This window comes from Penicillium malachiteum, assembly GCF_028827825.1.
Source record: "Penicillium malachiteum strain IBT 17515 chromosome Unknown utg000002l:1.0-8849297.0:1.0-8852440.0, whole genome shotgun sequence".
Taxonomy (NCBI): Eukaryota; Fungi; Ascomycota; class Eurotiomycetes; order Eurotiales; family Aspergillaceae; genus Penicillium; species Penicillium malachiteum.
Genome location: NW_026643095.1, coordinates 310,170 through 328,888, shown reverse-complemented (window position 1 = coordinate 328,888; position 18,719 = coordinate 310,170). Strand labels below are relative to the sequence as shown.

At 47.3% G+C, this 18,719-nt stretch overlaps 10 protein-coding genes across 10 annotated transcripts; 3 read left to right on the top strand and 7 right to left on the bottom strand.

Annotated features, from left to right (window-relative positions):
* Positions 1-298: 298 nt before the first annotated feature.
* N7483_003173 (uncharacterized protein) lies at positions 299-1,034 on the bottom strand (the record flags this gene model as incomplete). The annotated part of the gene is made up of 3 exons (XM_057086610.1): positions 299-706; positions 767-843; positions 899-1,034. 3 exons carry the CDS (start codon positions 1,032-1,034, stop codon positions 299-301), a joined length of 621 nt encoding a protein of 206 aa, XP_056946439.1.
* Positions 1,035-2,043: 1,009 nt separating this feature from the next.
* On the top strand, positions 2,044-2,742 carry N7483_003172 (PaaI family thioesterase; the record flags this gene model as incomplete). The annotated part of the gene is made up of 1 exon (XM_057086609.1): positions 2,044-2,742. One exon carries the CDS (start codon positions 2,044-2,046, stop codon positions 2,740-2,742), a length of 699 nt encoding a protein of 232 aa, XP_056946438.1.
* A 404-nt stretch (positions 2,743-3,146) lies between these two features.
* On the bottom strand, positions 3,147-4,282 carry N7483_003171 (thioesterase family protein; the record flags this gene model as incomplete). Its single annotated transcript, XM_057086608.1, has 2 exons — positions 3,147-4,054; positions 4,183-4,282. 2 exons carry the CDS (start codon positions 4,280-4,282, stop codon positions 3,147-3,149), a joined length of 1,008 nt encoding a protein of 335 aa, XP_056946437.1.
* Positions 4,283-5,425: 1,143 nt separating this feature from the next.
* N7483_003170 (putative alpha,alpha-trehalose phosphate synthase subunit TPS3) lies at positions 5,426-8,405 on the bottom strand (the record flags this gene model as incomplete). Its single annotated transcript, XM_057086607.1, has 3 exons — positions 5,426-5,481; positions 5,536-8,285; positions 8,383-8,405. 3 exons carry the CDS (start codon positions 8,403-8,405, stop codon positions 5,426-5,428), a joined length of 2,829 nt encoding a protein of 942 aa, XP_056946436.1.
* A 709-nt stretch (positions 8,406-9,114) lies between these two features.
* Positions 9,115-10,313, top strand: N7483_003169 (Stk19 family serine/threonine-protein kinase; the record flags this gene model as incomplete). Its single annotated transcript, XM_057086606.1, has 2 exons — positions 9,115-9,670; positions 9,727-10,313. The coding sequence occupies 2 exons, from the start codon at positions 9,115-9,117 to the stop codon at positions 10,311-10,313; spliced, it is 1,143 nt and encodes a 380-aa protein (XP_056946435.1).
* A 249-nt stretch (positions 10,314-10,562) lies between these two features.
* Positions 10,563-11,577, top strand: N7483_003168 (SRPBCC family protein; the record flags this gene model as incomplete). The annotated part of the gene is made up of 2 exons (XM_057086605.1): positions 10,563-11,049; positions 11,114-11,577. 2 exons carry the CDS (start codon positions 10,563-10,565, stop codon positions 11,575-11,577), a joined length of 951 nt encoding a protein of 316 aa, XP_056946434.1.
* Positions 11,578-11,745: 168 nt separating this feature from the next.
* Positions 11,746-12,388, bottom strand: N7483_003167 (uncharacterized protein; the record flags this gene model as incomplete). The annotated part of the gene is made up of 3 exons (XM_057086604.1): positions 11,746-11,919; positions 12,124-12,213; positions 12,317-12,388. 3 exons carry the CDS (start codon positions 12,386-12,388, stop codon positions 11,746-11,748), a joined length of 336 nt encoding a protein of 111 aa, XP_056946433.1.
* Positions 12,389-12,791: 403 nt separating this feature from the next.
* N7483_003166 (MDR family MFS transporter) lies at positions 12,792-14,596 on the bottom strand (the record flags this gene model as incomplete). Its single annotated transcript, XM_057086603.1, has 2 exons — positions 12,792-14,267; positions 14,369-14,596. The coding sequence occupies 2 exons, from the start codon at positions 14,594-14,596 to the stop codon at positions 12,792-12,794; spliced, it is 1,704 nt and encodes a 567-aa protein (XP_056946432.1).
* A 1,385-nt stretch (positions 14,597-15,981) lies between these two features.
* Positions 15,982-16,394, bottom strand: N7483_003165 (uncharacterized protein; the record flags this gene model as incomplete). Its single annotated transcript, XM_057086602.1, has 2 exons — positions 15,982-16,073; positions 16,250-16,394. 2 exons carry the CDS (start codon positions 16,392-16,394, stop codon positions 15,982-15,984), a joined length of 237 nt encoding a protein of 78 aa, XP_056946431.1.
* A 61-nt stretch (positions 16,395-16,455) lies between these two features.
* On the bottom strand, positions 16,456-18,264 carry N7483_003164 (C2H2 zinc finger protein; the record flags this gene model as incomplete). The annotated part of the gene is made up of 1 exon (XM_057086601.1): positions 16,456-18,264. One exon carries the CDS (start codon positions 18,262-18,264, stop codon positions 16,456-16,458), a length of 1,809 nt encoding a protein of 602 aa, XP_056946430.1.
* Positions 18,265-18,719: the final 455 nt, after the last annotated feature.

The following is an 18,719-nucleotide window of genomic DNA, read 5'->3' as shown; positions in this document are numbered from 1 at the left end:
TTGCTTTACAGATTACAATTGAACAACTCAATTATCATGAACAGTTTATTAAAAGTTATGGTCTGTTCAATAACAACTCCTTGTGTGTTTCCGCTAAAGACAAGGGAACGGACGCCACCTTCATAGATAAGGGGATAACATCAATGCAAACTGCAATCTCAGGAACACAGAACCACCAAATTTGTTTGCAAACCAAACCAGTGAAAAGGTTGACGTCGCGCTAAAAAAAAGAAATGCGGAAACAAATCGCACGATAAAACTCAAAAACGTGCGTCCAACTTGAAAAGCGTGGCTAGTATCACATAACCAGGCGCATAGCCAAGAACATGATGGATGCCAGAATACCGGTGGAGGCAGTCTCAAGCATGCCGCCGAGAGGGACTGCAGCATTGGTAGTGGTAGTGCTGGCGGCAGCGACAGAGGAAGTAACAGCCTTGTCAGAGTCCGAATCGGTGGTTGTGGCAATGCTCATAGTGTGAGATGCAACTGCGGATGTGGTAGATGAAGACATGGCGAGGGCAGTGGCATTCTTGGTTCCACACTTGGCAGCCTTCTTGCAAGCCTCCTGGCCAACAGAGTCATCGGGGTGGGCATCGACGCACTGGCCGTAGTTGGCCTCACAAACGTAGAAGGGAACTGTCTGAAGGAATGGGGTGACATCGGCAGAGCTGCCATCGGCGCAGACGCAGCTGAACTTCAGGGTGGTCTGTGAAGAAATGTGTCAGATGATAGACGTAGTATGTTAAAAAGGATGGCTTTCACATACTGGGTCGCAGGTGTTCTGCTTGGTGCCGGTCTTGCAAATGGCCGGGCACTGGTTACGCTGTCCCTGGCACCAAGAGTCTATTTCGCACTGGTCAGCTATGAATCATATCAAGGATTTCATGAGTCAACTCACTCAGCTCATCGGACTTCACCAAACCAATGTTGAACCCAGCAGGGAAAGTCCATGAAGCAGCAGAGGAGTTTTGGCCGGAGTTCTGGCCAAGTGCCGAGACCACAAGGGTGGAGAAAAGTACAATAGAGGAAAGCATGGTGGGTGGTAAGATGGTGGAGTGAAATTAGAAAATGGATACAAAGTAATAAGAGGGGGAGAGAAAAGAAGAGAAGGGTAAGAAAAAGGAAGTAGAGAAAGGTGAAAGTTGCAGGGAGAAGAAACAAACAAGGTGAGGCAGGTACAATCGGGAAAATCCAGTAATATGTACTACTCCAGGGTTTGATCCTAGATACGTTCCAAGGTTACCTAGGAACCCTCTACAAATACCCCATAGAACAGTCATCTGTGGCCCTGATTAAATCTACTAGTCAAATACCATCTTTTCATATAACCAGGGTAACTGTGCACAGGGACAACGTGCATGACCTCCCACATAACTTTCCACTTTTCATCTCCTAACTTTCTCTATTTCATTCCAAAGATCATATTTTGGTGAGAGATTTTCCATATTACAATTGAACTTGGTACCTTAAATGGCACTATCAGTCCCCTACAGTTCCTGGTCCCACAAGTCACGAACCCAACCTTGGAAGAGTATATCGCGATGGTAACACAGACAACACCGTGACTTTCTGTGGCTCCCCTTAATATACACTGTTTTCATCCAAATTTAGCTATACAAAGTAAACACTAACACTCAAAAGCTCGAAGAATTGTTGTTTGCTACATTCCAATTCAAATTCTTCATCGGCTGGGACCTGGCCTCCTTGCAGCTGTCACCCATCGATTGCATACTCAAGTAAAACTGAGTCCGGTACTTAAGATTGGAAACAAGGATAACAGACCCCAGAATCTAAGACACATGGGTTAATTTGATCAACCTATGTTATCCTGAGCATGTCTTCAAGTTGACTGATGATGTCGATCTGTATATAGATTGAAGAGTGAGCCTTACCCGATTTGGTCAGCCGAGGTTCACCGAGTTCCGGGGTAAACGGGAAGCGTCTGACCTGCATTACAACGATAAACATCTTTCCCTCGATCCTCCTTACAGAATCGAGCAAAGGGTTTTCAATAATAATTCACGTCCAGGATTATAAACAACAATGGCGGACATAGACCCCGAGATCGCTCATTTTCGTTCCCATCAATGGGTTAACTCCCTCATCTCATCCGAGGACTATATCCCTATCCCCACAGACTCGCGGCGGATCAAGCCCTCCACCGGAGAAGATGGATATTTCGCCAACACATTAGGAACGCCGTCTACTATCCCACATGTTCTCACTCTGACGCGACGTGAAATTGCCCAGCCCCCATCTGAGGCTCCCACCTGGCTCCCCGCAACTAAGCAAGATGCCGCTGCCGCCACAAAACCCACACCAGGCATAACCCCAGCGGATGTGATCATGATATTTGAGCTGGGAAGCCCGGGTCTGTCCGGTCATCCAGCTACTGTTCATGGAGGTGTCGTGGCGACAATGATCGACGAGGCAATGTCTCTTGCTGTTGCGGCGCACAAGAATGGACCTGGATCCACGGCTGTCTCGATGGATGATAACCCCCGCGGAAAAGTATTCACTGTTCAACTGGATATTCGATATAAGCAGCGGGTAAAAACGCCTGCTTTGCTGGTTGTGAGGGCCAAGGTTGTTGGGCGTGTTGGCAGGAAGTTCTGGGTGCGGGCGCAAGCTGTCCAGGAAGATGAGGAGGGTGCTGGTGGTCATTTGGAATGGGCAAAGAGGAAAGTTGTCAAGGCAGATGCCATGGCTTTCTGGATTGTGACGCCAGAGGAGAGTCTCTGAGGTATCATACATGTAGACATGGATTGAAGCCGGTGTGTGCATATCAACCTACACTGGGCTGTTGAGCACTTGCAGGTATTTTGAGGTCTATGTAGTCTTATAAATATTTGACCTCGTCTAGACATATTAGACATCCATTTGTTCTGGCAATATCGTATTCATTGAATCGCCAAATCCCAAGTGTTTCTAGTCGATTTGTGTTGATTGTCAGTGGTACTTCTATTGGTTGAGCTTTACTAAATATTCAACTGTTGGAATTCAATGAACTTGTCATTGTGGTGTTTAAGGCTAATAATGACTCGAATTTGCAAGCTCTGAGAGTCTACATTCACCTAGCTATATACAGATACACTATCTAAATCAAATTTGTGCAAAAATCCCGAGATCTATATGGCAAAAAGCATTTACAACTTTGTCACGGCCTTCCGATTCCCAAAATTCCGACTTGCGCTGACCACCAGACCAACCTGTGACCCCATCGCAACAACCTCTCCATCTTTATCCAAAATCGTAACGTTCAGGTCCGTCCGTCCATTGCTCACCACCTTTGTGTCAATCCGAGAATAAAGCCACTCCACCCCTCCAGGAGGCAAGCGTTTCTTCAAATCAAGACTCAGTGTCACAGTCGGATACCAAGACTTCGCCTTACTACCATCCCCATTCGCCTCCGCAGCTTCCACGGCCGCAGTATCCAATCCATCAAGCGCCATGGGAAACATATCAAGAAGATAAACCACCGCCGCATCAGTCCACCTCCCATTCTGATCTCCACCCGGTCGAAACCTCATCCACTGATCAATTGCCATCATCCCATTCCGTTGATGCTGTTCAAGCCCGGATCCAGGTCCATACATCTCGAATTGGCCCTCTGCAAGTCGGAAATTAGGATACCGCGAACTCATTCGTCGCCATAACCCGTCTTCGCCTGTACGAGCTAACTTGTCTAGATCGACACCGCTATCTGCCAACGATCCAGCCGCGGGCTTCGGGTATGGCTGCCATCTTGTTTGCGCGCTCAATCCCACTTCCGCTGAGGCAGGACTCACGGTCATATACCCCGCTACCTTCACCTCTAGAAGATCCTTTTGCTTCTCCGAGGATTGGAGTAGCTTTATGTGGATTGTGCTGGTACGAGCGCCTAGCTTTACATCTTCCACTTCTAGGGTTATGGGACCGACGGCTGTGCGCCGTAAGAATGAAAGTTGGATAGAGATGGGAGTGGCGGGGGTGGGGTACAGCTTAGGATGGGCGTATTCGAAATGAGTGACCGCTAATTTGTATATGAGTGCAGTGGTGTAACCGCCATGAGGAACTATGATATACATTAGTATTAATCTTCATATTCTGTCTTTTTTTCGATTTTTTTTTTCAGAAATCCCGACTCGAATTCGACTCAAAAATGAGTTTCATTGTGCAAGGGAGAGGGGTCGGTGTAGATACCTGTTCCAATGCACCACTCCCGTCGGAGATTAGCCCTGTATGTATTGTTGCCTTGCGGCGTGACACGAATTGCGTCTTCGAAAAAGGCGTTGACGGTCATTATGTACAGCCTAAGAAGGGTTCATGTAAGTGCCCTATACCTAGGGGATGTATCTGTGGGAAAGTATCTTGCGAGTTTCCAATCTTTTATATGCGCGCTTCCAAGGTTAGAAGTTAGAATCCCCACTCTGCATCAGGGCGAACCTCGGCTGGATCTGATCTCCATCCAGTGGAGTGCCGACGCTGACTCAGCTCATAATGTGCCCTGAACTAAGAGAAACTACCAAGTAGTTGCATGACTAGTCAGTTAATTAAACGCCTTGAATGGAGCTTTGGAGAGATACTAACTGGGGCACCCTCAGGGGTCAATTTGAATGCCAAATGCGGGGATTGCTCAGGTGGGTACGGAGTATACGGTACCTATACCACTCCTATTGATGCATGGTAGCATCACTTGGCAGCCTTATTTATAGCAACAAGTCTCCATATGGAAGCATAAGATTGAAGAAGATAATATGAAATTTCAAATGTTTGGAAGTGGCTGATCCATAATGGAACATCATTGAAACTATTCCAAGGTTTATACCCAAAGTTTGACATTGTAGTAGTACTCACATGTGCATGTGTTCAAGTTTGAGTCATACGGCTGGCTAAAATATGAGTAATTCGGACTATTTAACTGACAGCGGGACTTGACACTGATTACTACGGAGTAATTGCCAGTACACAGTCATTGTCATTTTCATGCACGGACTCGGAGGTGCTCCACTTCGTTATATATGCATAGATGTGGATTATATGAGATCACGGACATGTAAGACCTGTCAGAAACCTTCGAACATTTAAAAATTTGAAATTCAAATGTTGAACCTTAAATCCGATGATCAATGATTGAATATTAGTATCTGAAACATCACTTGAGTGGAGAAAAATATAATCAAGGATACAACATCACGATTGAACCATGTATAGACCATTCGAGACTCGAGACAGATCATGATGCTCTACGTCAATTTCCAAAAACGGATATATAGCGACATGATTATCCAACAACCCGAAATCATCCCAATTAGATCGCCAAAGGCTGACAAAAAAGAGATGAAAATGAGAGAAAACTCCAATTACCTCTTGACATCATAGATTCGTCTTAACATGCGCAAATTTAGGACAACCAAGTTATCTTAAAAGATTAATTCAAGCCGCTCTACTGCACGGCGGGTTTGGACGCAGTCGGAAATTGCTGCAAACAAGACAGGACACCTACATAGATGGTTAGTACATGAGGGGAAATAAATGGAATCAGGCTATACGAACCGGTCACTCCTTGTGTCAATGTAGCTTTAGCCTCGGTGCTTCGTGATCCCAATGTCACAGTCATGGCATACTCGACACCTTTGGCTTTTTGCAACTTGTTAGCCCAACGGAATACGGGCTCATCTTCTCGGTTGTCGCCAATAACCAGCAGGAAATCAGGTTTCACAGTTTCATGCTTTTCGGAGGCTTCCAGACACCATCGCCAGACGAGTTCGGCCGCTGATGCTTTGGTGGTGCTGACGGTTTCCACAATGAGAGCTCCTTCAACGGGTATAGCATGCACCCCGTAACTGGAACAGGCATCATTAATATGATCGGCACATTCAGCAGCAAGTCGTGCGGCGCCAGGTCGGTCTTCAGCGGAGCCATAGTGAAACACAAGCGAGCAATGACGCTCCTCAACCCAGCTACCTTCAGTCCGGTCTTTGAAATACGCTAGGATATTCGATACGGACTTCTTCCAGGTTTGAATATGGGCCTTGTTGGCAAGCCAGGTCCACTCGTCGGATTGAGGTTCGCGGACAAAACATCCATTCTCGGAAATAAGTCCCAGGTTGTTGACTTGCCGGAATAGTCGCTCCATTTCCTCTGGCATACGCGAGCTCATCACGTATACCACGTTGGCGGGATCATCCGTGAGCTCCGTCAGGGTGGTAATCGCACGTTGAGGTGTTGTAAGAATGATGCTGCGAGGAGATCCCCATGAGGCTAGAGTACCCTCATAGTCAACAATCATTAGCCGGCGCTTGGACTGTCGGTATCGCTCAACAAGTCGTGGCACGGAAAGACGCGGAACAGCCATAATCTCTCGTGCAGACTGTTCATCCCAGACACGCTTCAGGGTCTCATTGAATGATTTGACCCAGTTGGCAGTAGAGTTTTGAAGGACCGCACGGTGCAGTTCCTCCCATACCCGTTTACGTTCCGTCTCATCTCGAGTCAGTGCTGTGTGAATCGCCTCGCAACACTGTCGGTAATCCCACGGGTTCACTAGGAGAGCGTGATTTCCGAACACGGATGCACTGCCGGTGAACTCGCTCAGAATGAGGGAGCCGTATTTCTTCTCTCCGTAGCTCCCGTCTTGACAGTACACGAATTCGTGGCTGGTCAAATTCATGCCTTCTCGGAGACTGGTAATCATCAATGCATCCGCGACAGTGATAAGAGCAAGATATTGTGAGAATGCAAGATCTTGCTTCAAGAACACCAAGGGCTGGTGAGCCAAGGTTGAGTGATTAGAGTTTATTCGCATTGCAATGTCGGAGATAGTAGCCTCTAATTCGGGCTGTTCTGTCGTACTGGTCGCGACCTGAATTAAGACCACCTTGTCTGCCCACTCGGGATAGGTGTTGAGGAAGAGCTCGTAGCTCAGCAATTTTTGACGGATTCCCCGGACAGAGTCAATCTTGTCGCGGGAAACAATGAGTCGTTTACCCTGGTATCGTTCAAAGATAATATCGACCCATTGCTCCACATCCTCCGTTCGACGTCGCTTGTCCCAGGAAGTTGGGTCAATACCAATCGGGAATGTCCCCACATTGATGAAGCGGTCTTCCATCTGAATTCCCTCAGTGGTAGCCTCCACGCACAAGATGCGACTGCAAGTTTGCAAGAAATGTCGACAATATTCACTAGTCTGGAAACCGATCAGATTAGCACCGAGGATGCCTTCAAGCAACTCCTTGCGCGGCGCCAAACACTTGAAGACCTCCGAAGATGGGAATGCAATGTGTAAGAAGAAGCCAATTTCGGCATCGGGGATTAGTTTGCGTAACATGGCTGGAACGAGGAGCAGGTGATAATCCTGAATCCATACCGAGTCACCTCGTTTCCAATGTTTCGCGATACGATCCGCAAATGCCTGGTTGAGTTTTACATAGTAGACCCAGGAGTGGTCTTCATATGCTTTACTCTTGGGGTTATCTGGAATCTGGTAGTGAAAGACCGGCCAAAGAATGGTCTTGCAGAAGTGGTTATAGTGACCATCAAAGTCGCCGTCATTGACAAATACGGTCAGCGAGTCATACTCGAGCTCCAATCGCTCAGCGATATCATTGCGCGTAGGATCTGCCAGCACATCGGTCGGCATGCCCAGTGTGCCTACCCATACCATCTCCTCCAAATATCCAGCATCTTTAGATGAGCGAACAGCATTTCGCAGACCACCGTTGCCTTGCTCTGCCGTTTGAATCGTCCACTCCGCCCTTGAGAAGGACATTTTTCGACTTATCAACCCATGTTTTTTAAGTCCGACGTATGGATTCACATGCGCAGCAACTTCAGGAATCTTAGGCAGAGTAGTCTCCTTGATCAACGAGATGGGGTCTTGGTGCTTAAGGATTGACGGCGACGGCGACAGAAGGGTCTTTGCTTTCGGCTGGGTGAGCTGATGAGTTGAGCCCCATGCTGGCGAATGAGCCTCGCTCTCTGTGAGAAGTGGGTTTTCAGAAGGTGGAGTGGAAATAAGTGGAAACGGGTAGCCTGTCTGTTGATCCTCAGCTTTAGCTACAGCATGGGCAAAGATACGTTCGTGGTCGGTCGTCGCGCCTGGTGTAAGTCCCGAATGTACTACACTGGCTTTATTATTCTCGAATATACCCTTGTCGAATAAACTGGCACCGGAACTTGTAGGCGGAGTGACTGGAGTCTTGCCAGGGCTGACAGCTGGCGCCGGCGCTGGCGGGGGAGCTTCAGCCGCAACACTGTTGCGACCTTTATTCACATGGAAGTTTACTGTGAAGGGAAGAAATCTAAAGAGATCATTGTATCAGTAAATTTTGTTCTTTGTCTCCCTGTTTTAGTTTTATTTGGTAGATACTCAAGTATTTCATTTTCGCAAGTACTTACAGCGATGCAATAATAACCGTCATGGTGGTTAGCCCGTCAATGATAGAGGGGTAGGGGAATAGAGGGGCAGTGTATCACAGGAAAAGCTTCCTGCGTGTAGGGATTGAGCCCAATGAGAATAGGTGACCCGCGGTAAGCGAAAGTATTTGGATGCTAGGGATTGATTAGTATAACGAAGCTATGAGATAAATCAGATGGAGATCTGTTTTTCTCTCATGGCTACGTCATGTGAAGGTGCCGATCAAGGATGAAAGTGGACAGGTTTGCTTATAACCTTTGAGAGCAAGTAAGAAAAAAAGAAAAGAAAAAGGATGACCAGAAGATGTCAGGTTTCATCCACTCTTGTATCTGGAACCTGGAAATCTGACAATGATGGAACGACGTGGGGGGAAACCCGAACAGCAAGAAAATACGGGCCTTTGAACCTCCAATGGCGTAGATTGGGGCATTAGAGGGTATTGACGCTAACGGTCCATACCAACTACCGATGACTCCGTGACCATAAATGCCCCGATGGATGTTATAATACAGTATGGTATTTACCAATATATAACGAGAGTATAGGCACTTTAATATGATTCGTGGAATCAGTTAAAGTCACCTGATTTTAGATGAGGTAATCACTTTTATCTGCATCAAAGTGGATATGGATATTCAACCTTGGATACGTTTGCTCTGTTTGCTCTTCTGCATATTTATCGCAAGTTGAAATCAGAATCTTGGAATGACGGTATGACCTTGCGTCTCACATCAGCGCCAGTAGCCGGTATTCAAAAAAGAAAGGCTGCCAAGCCGGTCCCTGCAAGAGCCCGTGGCTCGCCCTTTGCCGCCCATGCGCGTCGTAAACCGAAGGCCGCCGCAGCCGGTGTGAAAGCACCAACCACAGACTTTGGCCAGGACGAGCCTTTACCCGATAAAGGCGCATCGCTCTATATTTCCAAAACAACCACAGCTCGAAATGTCGAAGAAGCGATCGAATACATTGGAACTCAAATGTTCGACGAGCTTCCACAGCGCGCCGGAATGAACAGTACACGCATTGCGGCGGTTCTGAACTTGCGCCGATCGCTGCCCCCGCTTGCCTCTGTGGCCCATATACACACGCTATTGAATGCGCCCACACAAGTTGAGCGGGAGGTGGTTGAGTTGGTGAGAACAGGAAAGGTTCGGCGTCTGATTGTCCCTGGGCGGGGCAACGATGCAGCAGGATTAGGTGATTGCCTAGTTCTTACGAAGGACTGGAACACACTGGTCCGGGAGAGCCCTGCTCTAGACACAGCAGTTAAAGGTGAGTGGCTGGAGCGTTGCATCGCTGGAGAAGACCGAGTACTAACTTTTCAAAAGAGAAATTTCTAGATATCCTCGATCGCATCGGACCTCATTCTGCCCTCTCACAGGGAGTTTTTACTACTGACGAGTATAGAGCCCTGATGCGCGCAGGTTTCCTGGTATCCTCCTCAACCCTCACACAAGGAACTTTGAGCATTGCGTCGCTTCCTAATTTGCCCAGCGCAGCGGCCTCATCGGCTAGTCGAAGTAGCTCATCCCACGAGACCAACCAACCTATCCAAATTGATCCTCATACTCGCGCCGCGACTTTGTTTCTATCACTTCCCAACACAGGAACATACTTGAAATTGCTGAGCGCTGCGCGCGCGCACTTACTTGCTCTTCTACGACGGTCTCATTGCGGCGAAGCTCCCCTAGGATTGCTCAAGGATCGATGGGATGGAGCAGTCGAAACGGATAAGAGTTTCAATTTGGCGAAAAGGGCTCGAGGTGAATTCGCAGGAATTCTTCCAGGGAAAACTAAGAAATGGAAAGATATGTACGGTTTGCAATTCCGCTGGGTTCTGGAAGAGACGCTGGGGGCCGGACTAGTAGAGATATTTGAGACAGGCAGTGTTGGGCCGGGCATCCGCTGTTTATAAATCCAGGCCATCAAGTGATCCCATAGACATTTCATGAATGAAACGATAACACTTTCCAATCTTTGTATCATTTCAATAGTAGCACAAGCTTCAAGCTCACTGGCAAGTTTGCCCCTCTGATAGTGCTGGCAAACCCCGTATTAAGAGCAATCTTAGAAGCTCTGCCGATCTTCCCCTCGTCACACCTCCACCTAGAGCTTCATTCCTAAACGTCTTCTCACAAAGAAATTTTGTGGCTTGGACGTCATCATGGCTCTCATACGTCTCGAACCACATCTTTTTACTTCCCTCCCTGCCCATCCTTCTCTGCCGGAAAGTGACTCCCGCCCACAGCTTCAGCCGTTCCTGCAGGAAGCTCTCTGCCAAGCCATCTACTTTCTCAACAAGGTTCCTTCGAGATTCAAGAGCTCTAAACAGCACTCCTCGGCACCATCTGAAGCCAAAGTTCGTCTGGGAAGTTGGCGAAATGATTCAGATGCCAAAACCTCAAATAAAATTCTCAAGCCTGAATTCTGGGTGTGTCGACGGAGTGAACATGTGGATGCCACTGCCCCAGGAACCGCGTCGTGGGAGGAATTTGAGACTGGACTAAGATCTAATCACGCGGAGCACGAGATGGACTACACACCGACTGTGTCAGGCGTGGAAAAACTACTGGAATGGCCGAGAAGTGAGGCTCTAGAGGTCGAAGAATCTGCAAGTATTAAGTACATTTTCAAGGATGTGGATGTTGAGGGTATGTTGTACTGTGACATCCAACCCTATTGACATTACCACATCGATACTGACATAGCTCCCAGTCAACCTTATCACCCACTCGTTCAAGCCAGATGCTTTGATTGCTCCTCGCAGCTTCATCTCACTCACCATCTCTGCTATGTATGATCACATGGAAGAAATCACTATGCAAGGCAACCACAATAATCAAAACATGACAGGATTCATCACAGTTCAAATCCCGCTTAAGTCTACGCCAACATCTACTCCGTCTGACCTGCACCAGAGAATTATCTCTGCCGTACCGAAACAGGCCATATTTGCCAACTACGCCAGCGTGGAACGAGTTAGTCTTCTGCCACCTCTCCCGTCACCTACCGATATCAATCCTGATCGCATCCATTGGACCATGGCAACGACTTCAGATGCAGGTGGCTTAATTCCAAAGTGGGTTCAACGAAGTTGGATATTGGGTGGTGTGCCGCGTGCTGTTGTTGATGATGTAGGATTGTTCATCGGATGGACGATGCGTCGACGGTCTACTTGATTGCAAATGCTCAAAAGTACCTGGGCATTATCTTCAAACACGAGAGAGTTCCATTATGGATCAATGATAGGCATTCAAATAACATTCAATAAAATATGACACATTGTCAGCCGTTTATTTCAGACTTGAATTTCGTACAATGCGTGAACTTAGAGTTGACCCATGCGATTACGCCTTAAAAACAGCGTATGCCTGCAATGCAGCAGATAATCCAACAACCAAGGTATTCTCTTTGATACCATGCTTGGCATACCAGGCTGAACTGGCCCATAGCAGGATGTTGATGATGCCCGCAATAGTTTTGTTAATAGGATCGTTGAGTGCAGTTGGGTTGAGCGACCACTGGTAATGGATGAGACCTGAAAATAGTTAATATCAGAAACCAGGGATAGCTGGGTTAATACTCACTAGTCACCAAGAAGAATGCGCTTCCCTAGATAATTGAATGGATGAAATATTAGATAACTATATCTCTAGAAATGTGTACATACTAGCGAAGCATGAAGTTGTTCTGAGCTCATAAGAATGTGAACATTTTGAACATACCTGATACCAACCAACCGTTCCACAAGCCCATGGTCTGGTGTTGGCAATAGCCTTGAACGATTTCTCAGCGGTCCATTCCTTTCCGCTAATCTAAGTCCAAAAACAGATATGTCAGCAAGTTCTCGCTCGATATAGACGCTTGTCATCAACTATCCAGGGAATGGCATGATGTCTCTCCAGGAGAAAGACCTACCGTGTGTCCAATAGACAGCAACACGAAGGACAGAGCAGATGCTTGAAGGGATCTGGAGGGTGCCACAGACATTTTCGCAGAGTCAGAGCCCTGAAGGTGAGCTTCAAAAGGGTTTCAAATTTAATGTACTTGGGAATATGTACACAAGAAGTTGAAGTAAATTGAACTTGAATCCACATAAGCCGGCACGGCGGTACTTCGGTGTCCCCACATCCCCATCATCAGTTGTTGACTTGTTAATGTTGCCAGTTGGACCGAGGTTGGCCCCACGGTGCCCCCACCTGCTTGCATGGGACCATGATATCTACTATATAGTCCGATCATACTAGAAATGCAAGTTTAAAGTCAATATTAATTATAATAGTGAATATTGCATGTGAGCAGGGATATGTCCATTGCGAGATTAATATTATACATTGATTGTAACCATCCATCATCATAGTAGAAAGTGCTCGAATCCATAGCCCTGGAGTGCTTAAGCTTGGCTCTCCCCTTGTTCTTCTTGTTTCTTCTCCTTATTCACATCCTTCTTTACACTTTTCCACTCCATTGCTATTGCTGGAAATAATGCGACACATGACATGACGATACCAAGAATGAAAGTTCTCGTAATCGCATCACTATACGAACTCACCACCTCCTTCAGCTCAGACGCAGGAACAAGATCTCGAAATGCAGTAGCACCTGCAGCGACCAGCTTTGTTGCATTAATTCCAGACACTTTCTTCAGATTCCCCACCAAGATATTCTCAAATAGTGTTTCGGCAATAGAAAGGAAAACAGCACCGTTTAACTGCTGTGCGAACATAAGCAGCGAGGCTCCGACAGGCACATCCACTGTGGCAAGACAAGTCTGGACGGCGATTTGGGCTTGCTGAAATCCAAGCCCTAATCCAAGACCGAAAATAACTTGATATCCGATCCACTTGGAATGTCCAGTATCAGGCTTGAATGTATGGATCAAACCCGCACCGATGGAGAGTAGAACCACAGCGGCATACATAAATGGATTGTAGTATCCCCATTTCGAAACGGCAACTCCTGAGAAAATGGTTCCAACTACCATGGCGAGCACAAGTGGTAGATTCATGATTCCGGATTCCTCGGCGTCGACGTTCTTGATTGCTTGGAACCAAATCGGGAGGTAGTAGAGCATGACCATCATTCCAGCACTAGTACTCATTGTCCAAAACACACCAGCTAGAACGGATCTCTGTGTGAAAACTCGCGGTGGAACTAGCGATCTATCCCCACCTCGGATCTGTGTGAAAACGAACACACCAGCTAACACACCGAAGAGAATGAAAAGGAAGATAATCCGCCAGTTCGCCCATGCGTATGTTGAGCCACCCCATTCCAATGCGAGGAGTAGACAAACAACACATGGCATGAGAAACAAGTTACCCACTGGATCAAGCTGGGTGAATTTCTGCTTTAGAGTCCAGTTGCCGTTTCTTGGTGGCGGAACATCCAGCAGGAAGAAGATGGCGACTACTGCAGCTCCGCCAAATGGAAGATTAATATAGAAACACCATCTCCAGGAAACCTGCGTTGTGAAAACACCTCCAAGGATAGGACCAAGTACTGATGCAATGCCAAAGATAGCGCCTGCAAGTCCTTGAAACATGGGTCGTTGTTGAAGTGGGCATGTCAATACAATGATAACCATTACACCTGCTGAGATCCCACCAGTGCCTAGACCGGCAACTGCACGGCCAATGATCAAGGCAAGAGATGAGGGCGCGGCACCACAAACTGCAGATCCGATTTCAAATACGAGGATCGACAAGATGAAGACCCATTTGGCGGGGTAGAAGGTGTAGACTCGGCCGTAGACGAGTTGTGAAGCAGATGAGGTTAACATGTAGGCGCTACCATACCATCCTATGTCGTTGACACTGTGGAACTCGTCTGTAATTTTGGGTGTTGCTGTTCCAACGATTAAACGATCCTATAGGTCAATTTAGTCTTTAAGTTGCGCGTTGGAGGTTGATCCTTACGGTATGGGACTGGAACTTGAATTCGGGGCTGCCAGGTTGACTGTTGACTTACCAGGGAAACGAGGAACATGGCGATGTATAATGCGAGCATAATCAGGATGATCTTGCTCATTGGGGGATACTTGACTGATTCGGTAGTCAAACTGCGTTCGAGAGCATTGGTGGCATCATGTTGGGAGGATGCGTCGTCGAAACTCTTTTCAAGGACATCATGGTCTTCAACTTGGGGCGAAGATCTTGAAGTCTTCTCATCTCGGTGTTCTGGTGAGGTGGACTCCATATTATTGAGAAGAGGGGATGATCCCTATGCTCAAGTGGGATGCAGGTTGTATGTGTAGTATGACTTGGACTGGAAGTCGCGATGTAGATCGGTCCAATACTAGGAGTCGGGACTCGGGAGTAGTGAGTTGTAGTCTGAGTTGGTTGATAGAAATATTGGAAGTGGAAGACTGTCCTATTTGTACCAGCAACAAAGAAATTTCAAGTTTTCTTCTCTAGTGAAAATCATGGAAGCCCGGACTTAAGCGTGGGTTTTGATGGTTCCGTTTGACGCACTAAAATGCCGGGAGCAGATGGTTCCGTGGGCATTGTATCAAAGTTATGCGAGCTTCTACTAGAACGGCCCAACTAGTCTCAAGTGCTGACTCGCAGAAAAGAAATAGTAGTGAAAGTAAATAGAGAATTTTCTAAAGGCTTGATTAAAGTTGGAAAGACTGTCTTTGTACGTCTACTACATAGTGCGTCTCTATAGTAGATCCGAGTCACGAATAGGTAGACCCTGATGGTCTTGTACTCGGTATTATCCCTACACGATTTAATCTAAATTCTAATATTTGAGTCTGAGTGCCTAATTTATTGGATCATCTGCACATGTGAACAGGGATATTATTCAAATTCTTCATCTGGAAATTGAACCCTGAAGTCCGTCCCCGTTCCAGGTGATCTACAGAGTATATGCTACTAATATCCTTCAATGAATCTAAACCACTGCCAATATTGATGTTATTTCTCATAGAATCTAGACATACAAAGATATATCTTGAATAATAGGTCATAACTATACTATGAAATTCTTAACTCCTCTTATCTCAAGTTAAAGACCGAAACTTGACTCTATTGAATGCATAAAATGCGCTGGAGCGAATTTGCCGAAGCGGAATCCCGTTTCTCCGACCATCCGATCCTCCACTTTGGCTATCAAAGAATGGATATCTTCTCCCTTCCTATCAACTTCACTCTTTATACCGAAAATATTCGGAGTTAGTATCGGGTATTTCATGAGACTTTACGGAGTACTTGGTTCAAGCTTTTCTTTTCCTTTCTGCAGACCCACGTGGAGGCCCCCACGAGACCCAGACCCAGACCCTGATTTACATTTACATACTACCAAGTTGACATAATACATGTATAGAGCTCGTCGTTCACTGTCAGCTCTAAGTGCTAGCATAGATTGATACTTTATAATGGACAGAAGTAATCAAACAGAGGGTATATTATCACTACCTAGAGACATAGTTCAACAAGACAGAAGAAATGTTTGAAGGGAACAAAGTAGAAACTCCAGCCCGGGTCATTCCATGCATCGATCAAATGCAACCAAAAATTTGTCAAAGAAAATAAAGCAACTGGACTTCAGCCTCCATGTCATGATATTCATTCACACCTTTACATGACCATCAAAAGAGCCGATAAGTCCAGACTGACCAGCCACGCCATCAAAGATGTCGACAGTTTTGCGACACGCCGAACTCCTTCGGCTGATCCAGAAGAACGAAATATCATGTTATCCATTCAAGGGACACATGGAAAAAAAATCAAGGAGATAGGAGAAAAGAAAGGGAAGGTGGTGCTGTATCAAGGCGATATCAGAGAAGATTGTCACGCAGCCAGTAGATCAGAAATGCAAGGAAAAGAAATTAGCAAAGAAATTTACCACCAACGCCGGCGAGAGTCGGGACGGTGATCATAAAGGACATCAAGAGCCGATATCCACCACCCTGAATAGGACGGTGGTAATCGAAACGTATCAACAGAGGAGAAGCGGAATAGGAAAGACCAGTGCGGAAATAACAAGCCATATCGTACATGCGCGAGAGTGAGATGAGATGGAAAGGAAAGAGAAAAGACGCTGCGGCGCAACTACCGCGAAATGGGACCCGGTTGGTTCGAGTCTGCAGGGGGTGCTGTCGATGAGTTGATGGAGGCTATGTGTGCGCGAAGTGAGACAACCTCATTGCGTAACCCATTCAATTCGTCATGCATCGAGCGGACATATGCCCACAATTTATCGATTTGACTGGCATCACCAGCTCCTTCGGGACCGAGACCATCAAGCCCCGTTGGAGGCGGAGGTAATCCATGACTGCTCGAGTGGCTGTGCGATGACGTATGTTTGTTGGATGCGGGACCGAAACGAGGGTCTGGTGAATTGATCACAGGGGGTGGAAGCTTAGTGCCCGGTTGTGGCAAGGTGAGACCTAACGGGTGGCTGGGCCCTGTTATTCCTCGCCCGAATGACACTTGCGGGTGAGGCAATGTCTGCCCCATACTTGGGGAATGCCCTCGATGTGAAGACGTGCTCGAATCGTGATGTGATAAGGCGTTGGGAGATAAAGGTTTTGAGCTCTCAGCAAGATTACTAGGCGTGAAGAGAGATGTTCCAGAGGGATGGCCTGCTGGAGGGAATGTGAGGTTCCCCGCTTGCGAGGTTGATGATGTCGATCCAGATCCACCGTGCGTGACAGATGGAGTAAAGATACCCCCACGGTTCGCAGCAATCGGTGGATATGTGCTGGGCTGACGAGTGTTCAGTGAATCGGACCGTGAGATACTATCATCCATCTTGCGCATGCCCTGACTATTGAGTCGGCGCTCTTCTTCTCCATCCATCGACTCTGGCTCCGCGTACACCAATCCATCCATGCCGTCATCAGGGTGTTGACCATCTCCGTATTCATCGTCCGGCGCAAAACTTCCCATACTTGCGCGACGACCTGCACATCCACCTTGACCTTTGTTGTGTCTTGCGAGCGCATCACCACGAGCAAAACGTCGTCCACACTTGGGACAAGTATGCGGTCGTTCGCCCGTATGCAATTTAGTGTGCCGTTTCAAGTCGTGCAGTCGGCGGAACCGACTTTGACATGTGGAACAAACAAAGGGTTTCTCTTGACTATGAGTGAGCAAATGGCTCTTAAGATTATGTTGACGGGTGAATTCAGTGGCGCAATAGGGGCAGCGATGTTTCTTCGCTGATGGTGAGCGAGGGCTACCTCGATTATAGCCCGTATGTGGTAAGCTTAACCCGCGACGAGGATCATTGATACTCCCCGTAGGCATGGGATACGAAAAGGCTTTATTACTATCCTGGTCGATCTCCGAGTCATCTCGCGGGCGATGATGGTGACGATCCCCATCTTGCGAGGTCGATTCTTCAATAGGGCCCGGACTTGCGACTGTAGATGCATGCATGAGGGAGTTCGAATGGTCGCCGGGTCCATACGGGTCTGGTGTGGCGTTGGAATGAGTGTCTATTTGCATCTGTTCTGGAGATGCATGAATCTGTGGTTCTTGGATTGAAGGGGCCGGTGATTTTTCACTGGCGCCCAATGCCTCGCGAGCCACCTGAGAACTATTCCGCTCCGCATCCCTATCTTGTTCCACCGGACGATCCGGCGCTGAGGAAGGACTCGTCATCTGAGGTGGTTGAGAGCGGGAGACGTGTAGTCCCGCGCTAGCGATGGAGCTCAAGTTGGATTCTGGTTTCGATGGAGGTTTAAGGAAGGAGATGGGATCGGAAGTAACAATGGATGATGATGATCCGGTGATAGGGTTGGAAACAGCAACGGGGTCGTTGGTGGACTGCATCAATGCCGCCATGGAAGCAGAAGGGTTTGCGCCAGCCTCGAAGGGTGGACGAACCAAGGCAACGGCTACTTCCGAGCTCATGTTAGAAGATGATGTGGGATGACTGGGGAAGTATCAAGAGAACAAATTTGGGACTGACTTCACCCAAGATTATTATTGGATTTTTCTTTTCTTTTTTTGTTCTAAAAAAGACAGAGAGAGATCCTAAAGGGAGAAATGGGCGTGTTTAGGCTGGGGTTTGGGGGGATGTTACGGAGGAAGTCCAGGGCGTGTGGGGCGGGTTGCTGGTTCTCTTAGGAAACCGAGTGTGGCGCAAGCTGACGAGGTTTGGTTTCAGCTTTGCCCAGAAGAGATCCACCAACCCTTAAGAACTGAGAGAAAAAAGAGAGAGAATGGAGGGGGGGCTTAGGCCTTGTGTTAAAATAGCAGTGGGAATTGACCAGATTGGTTAATGAGCGGGAACTTACCGTGGCGGGTGCAAAAAAAAGAGAATAGGTACGTAACAATACTTGATGAACAGGTTGCCACACCACTTG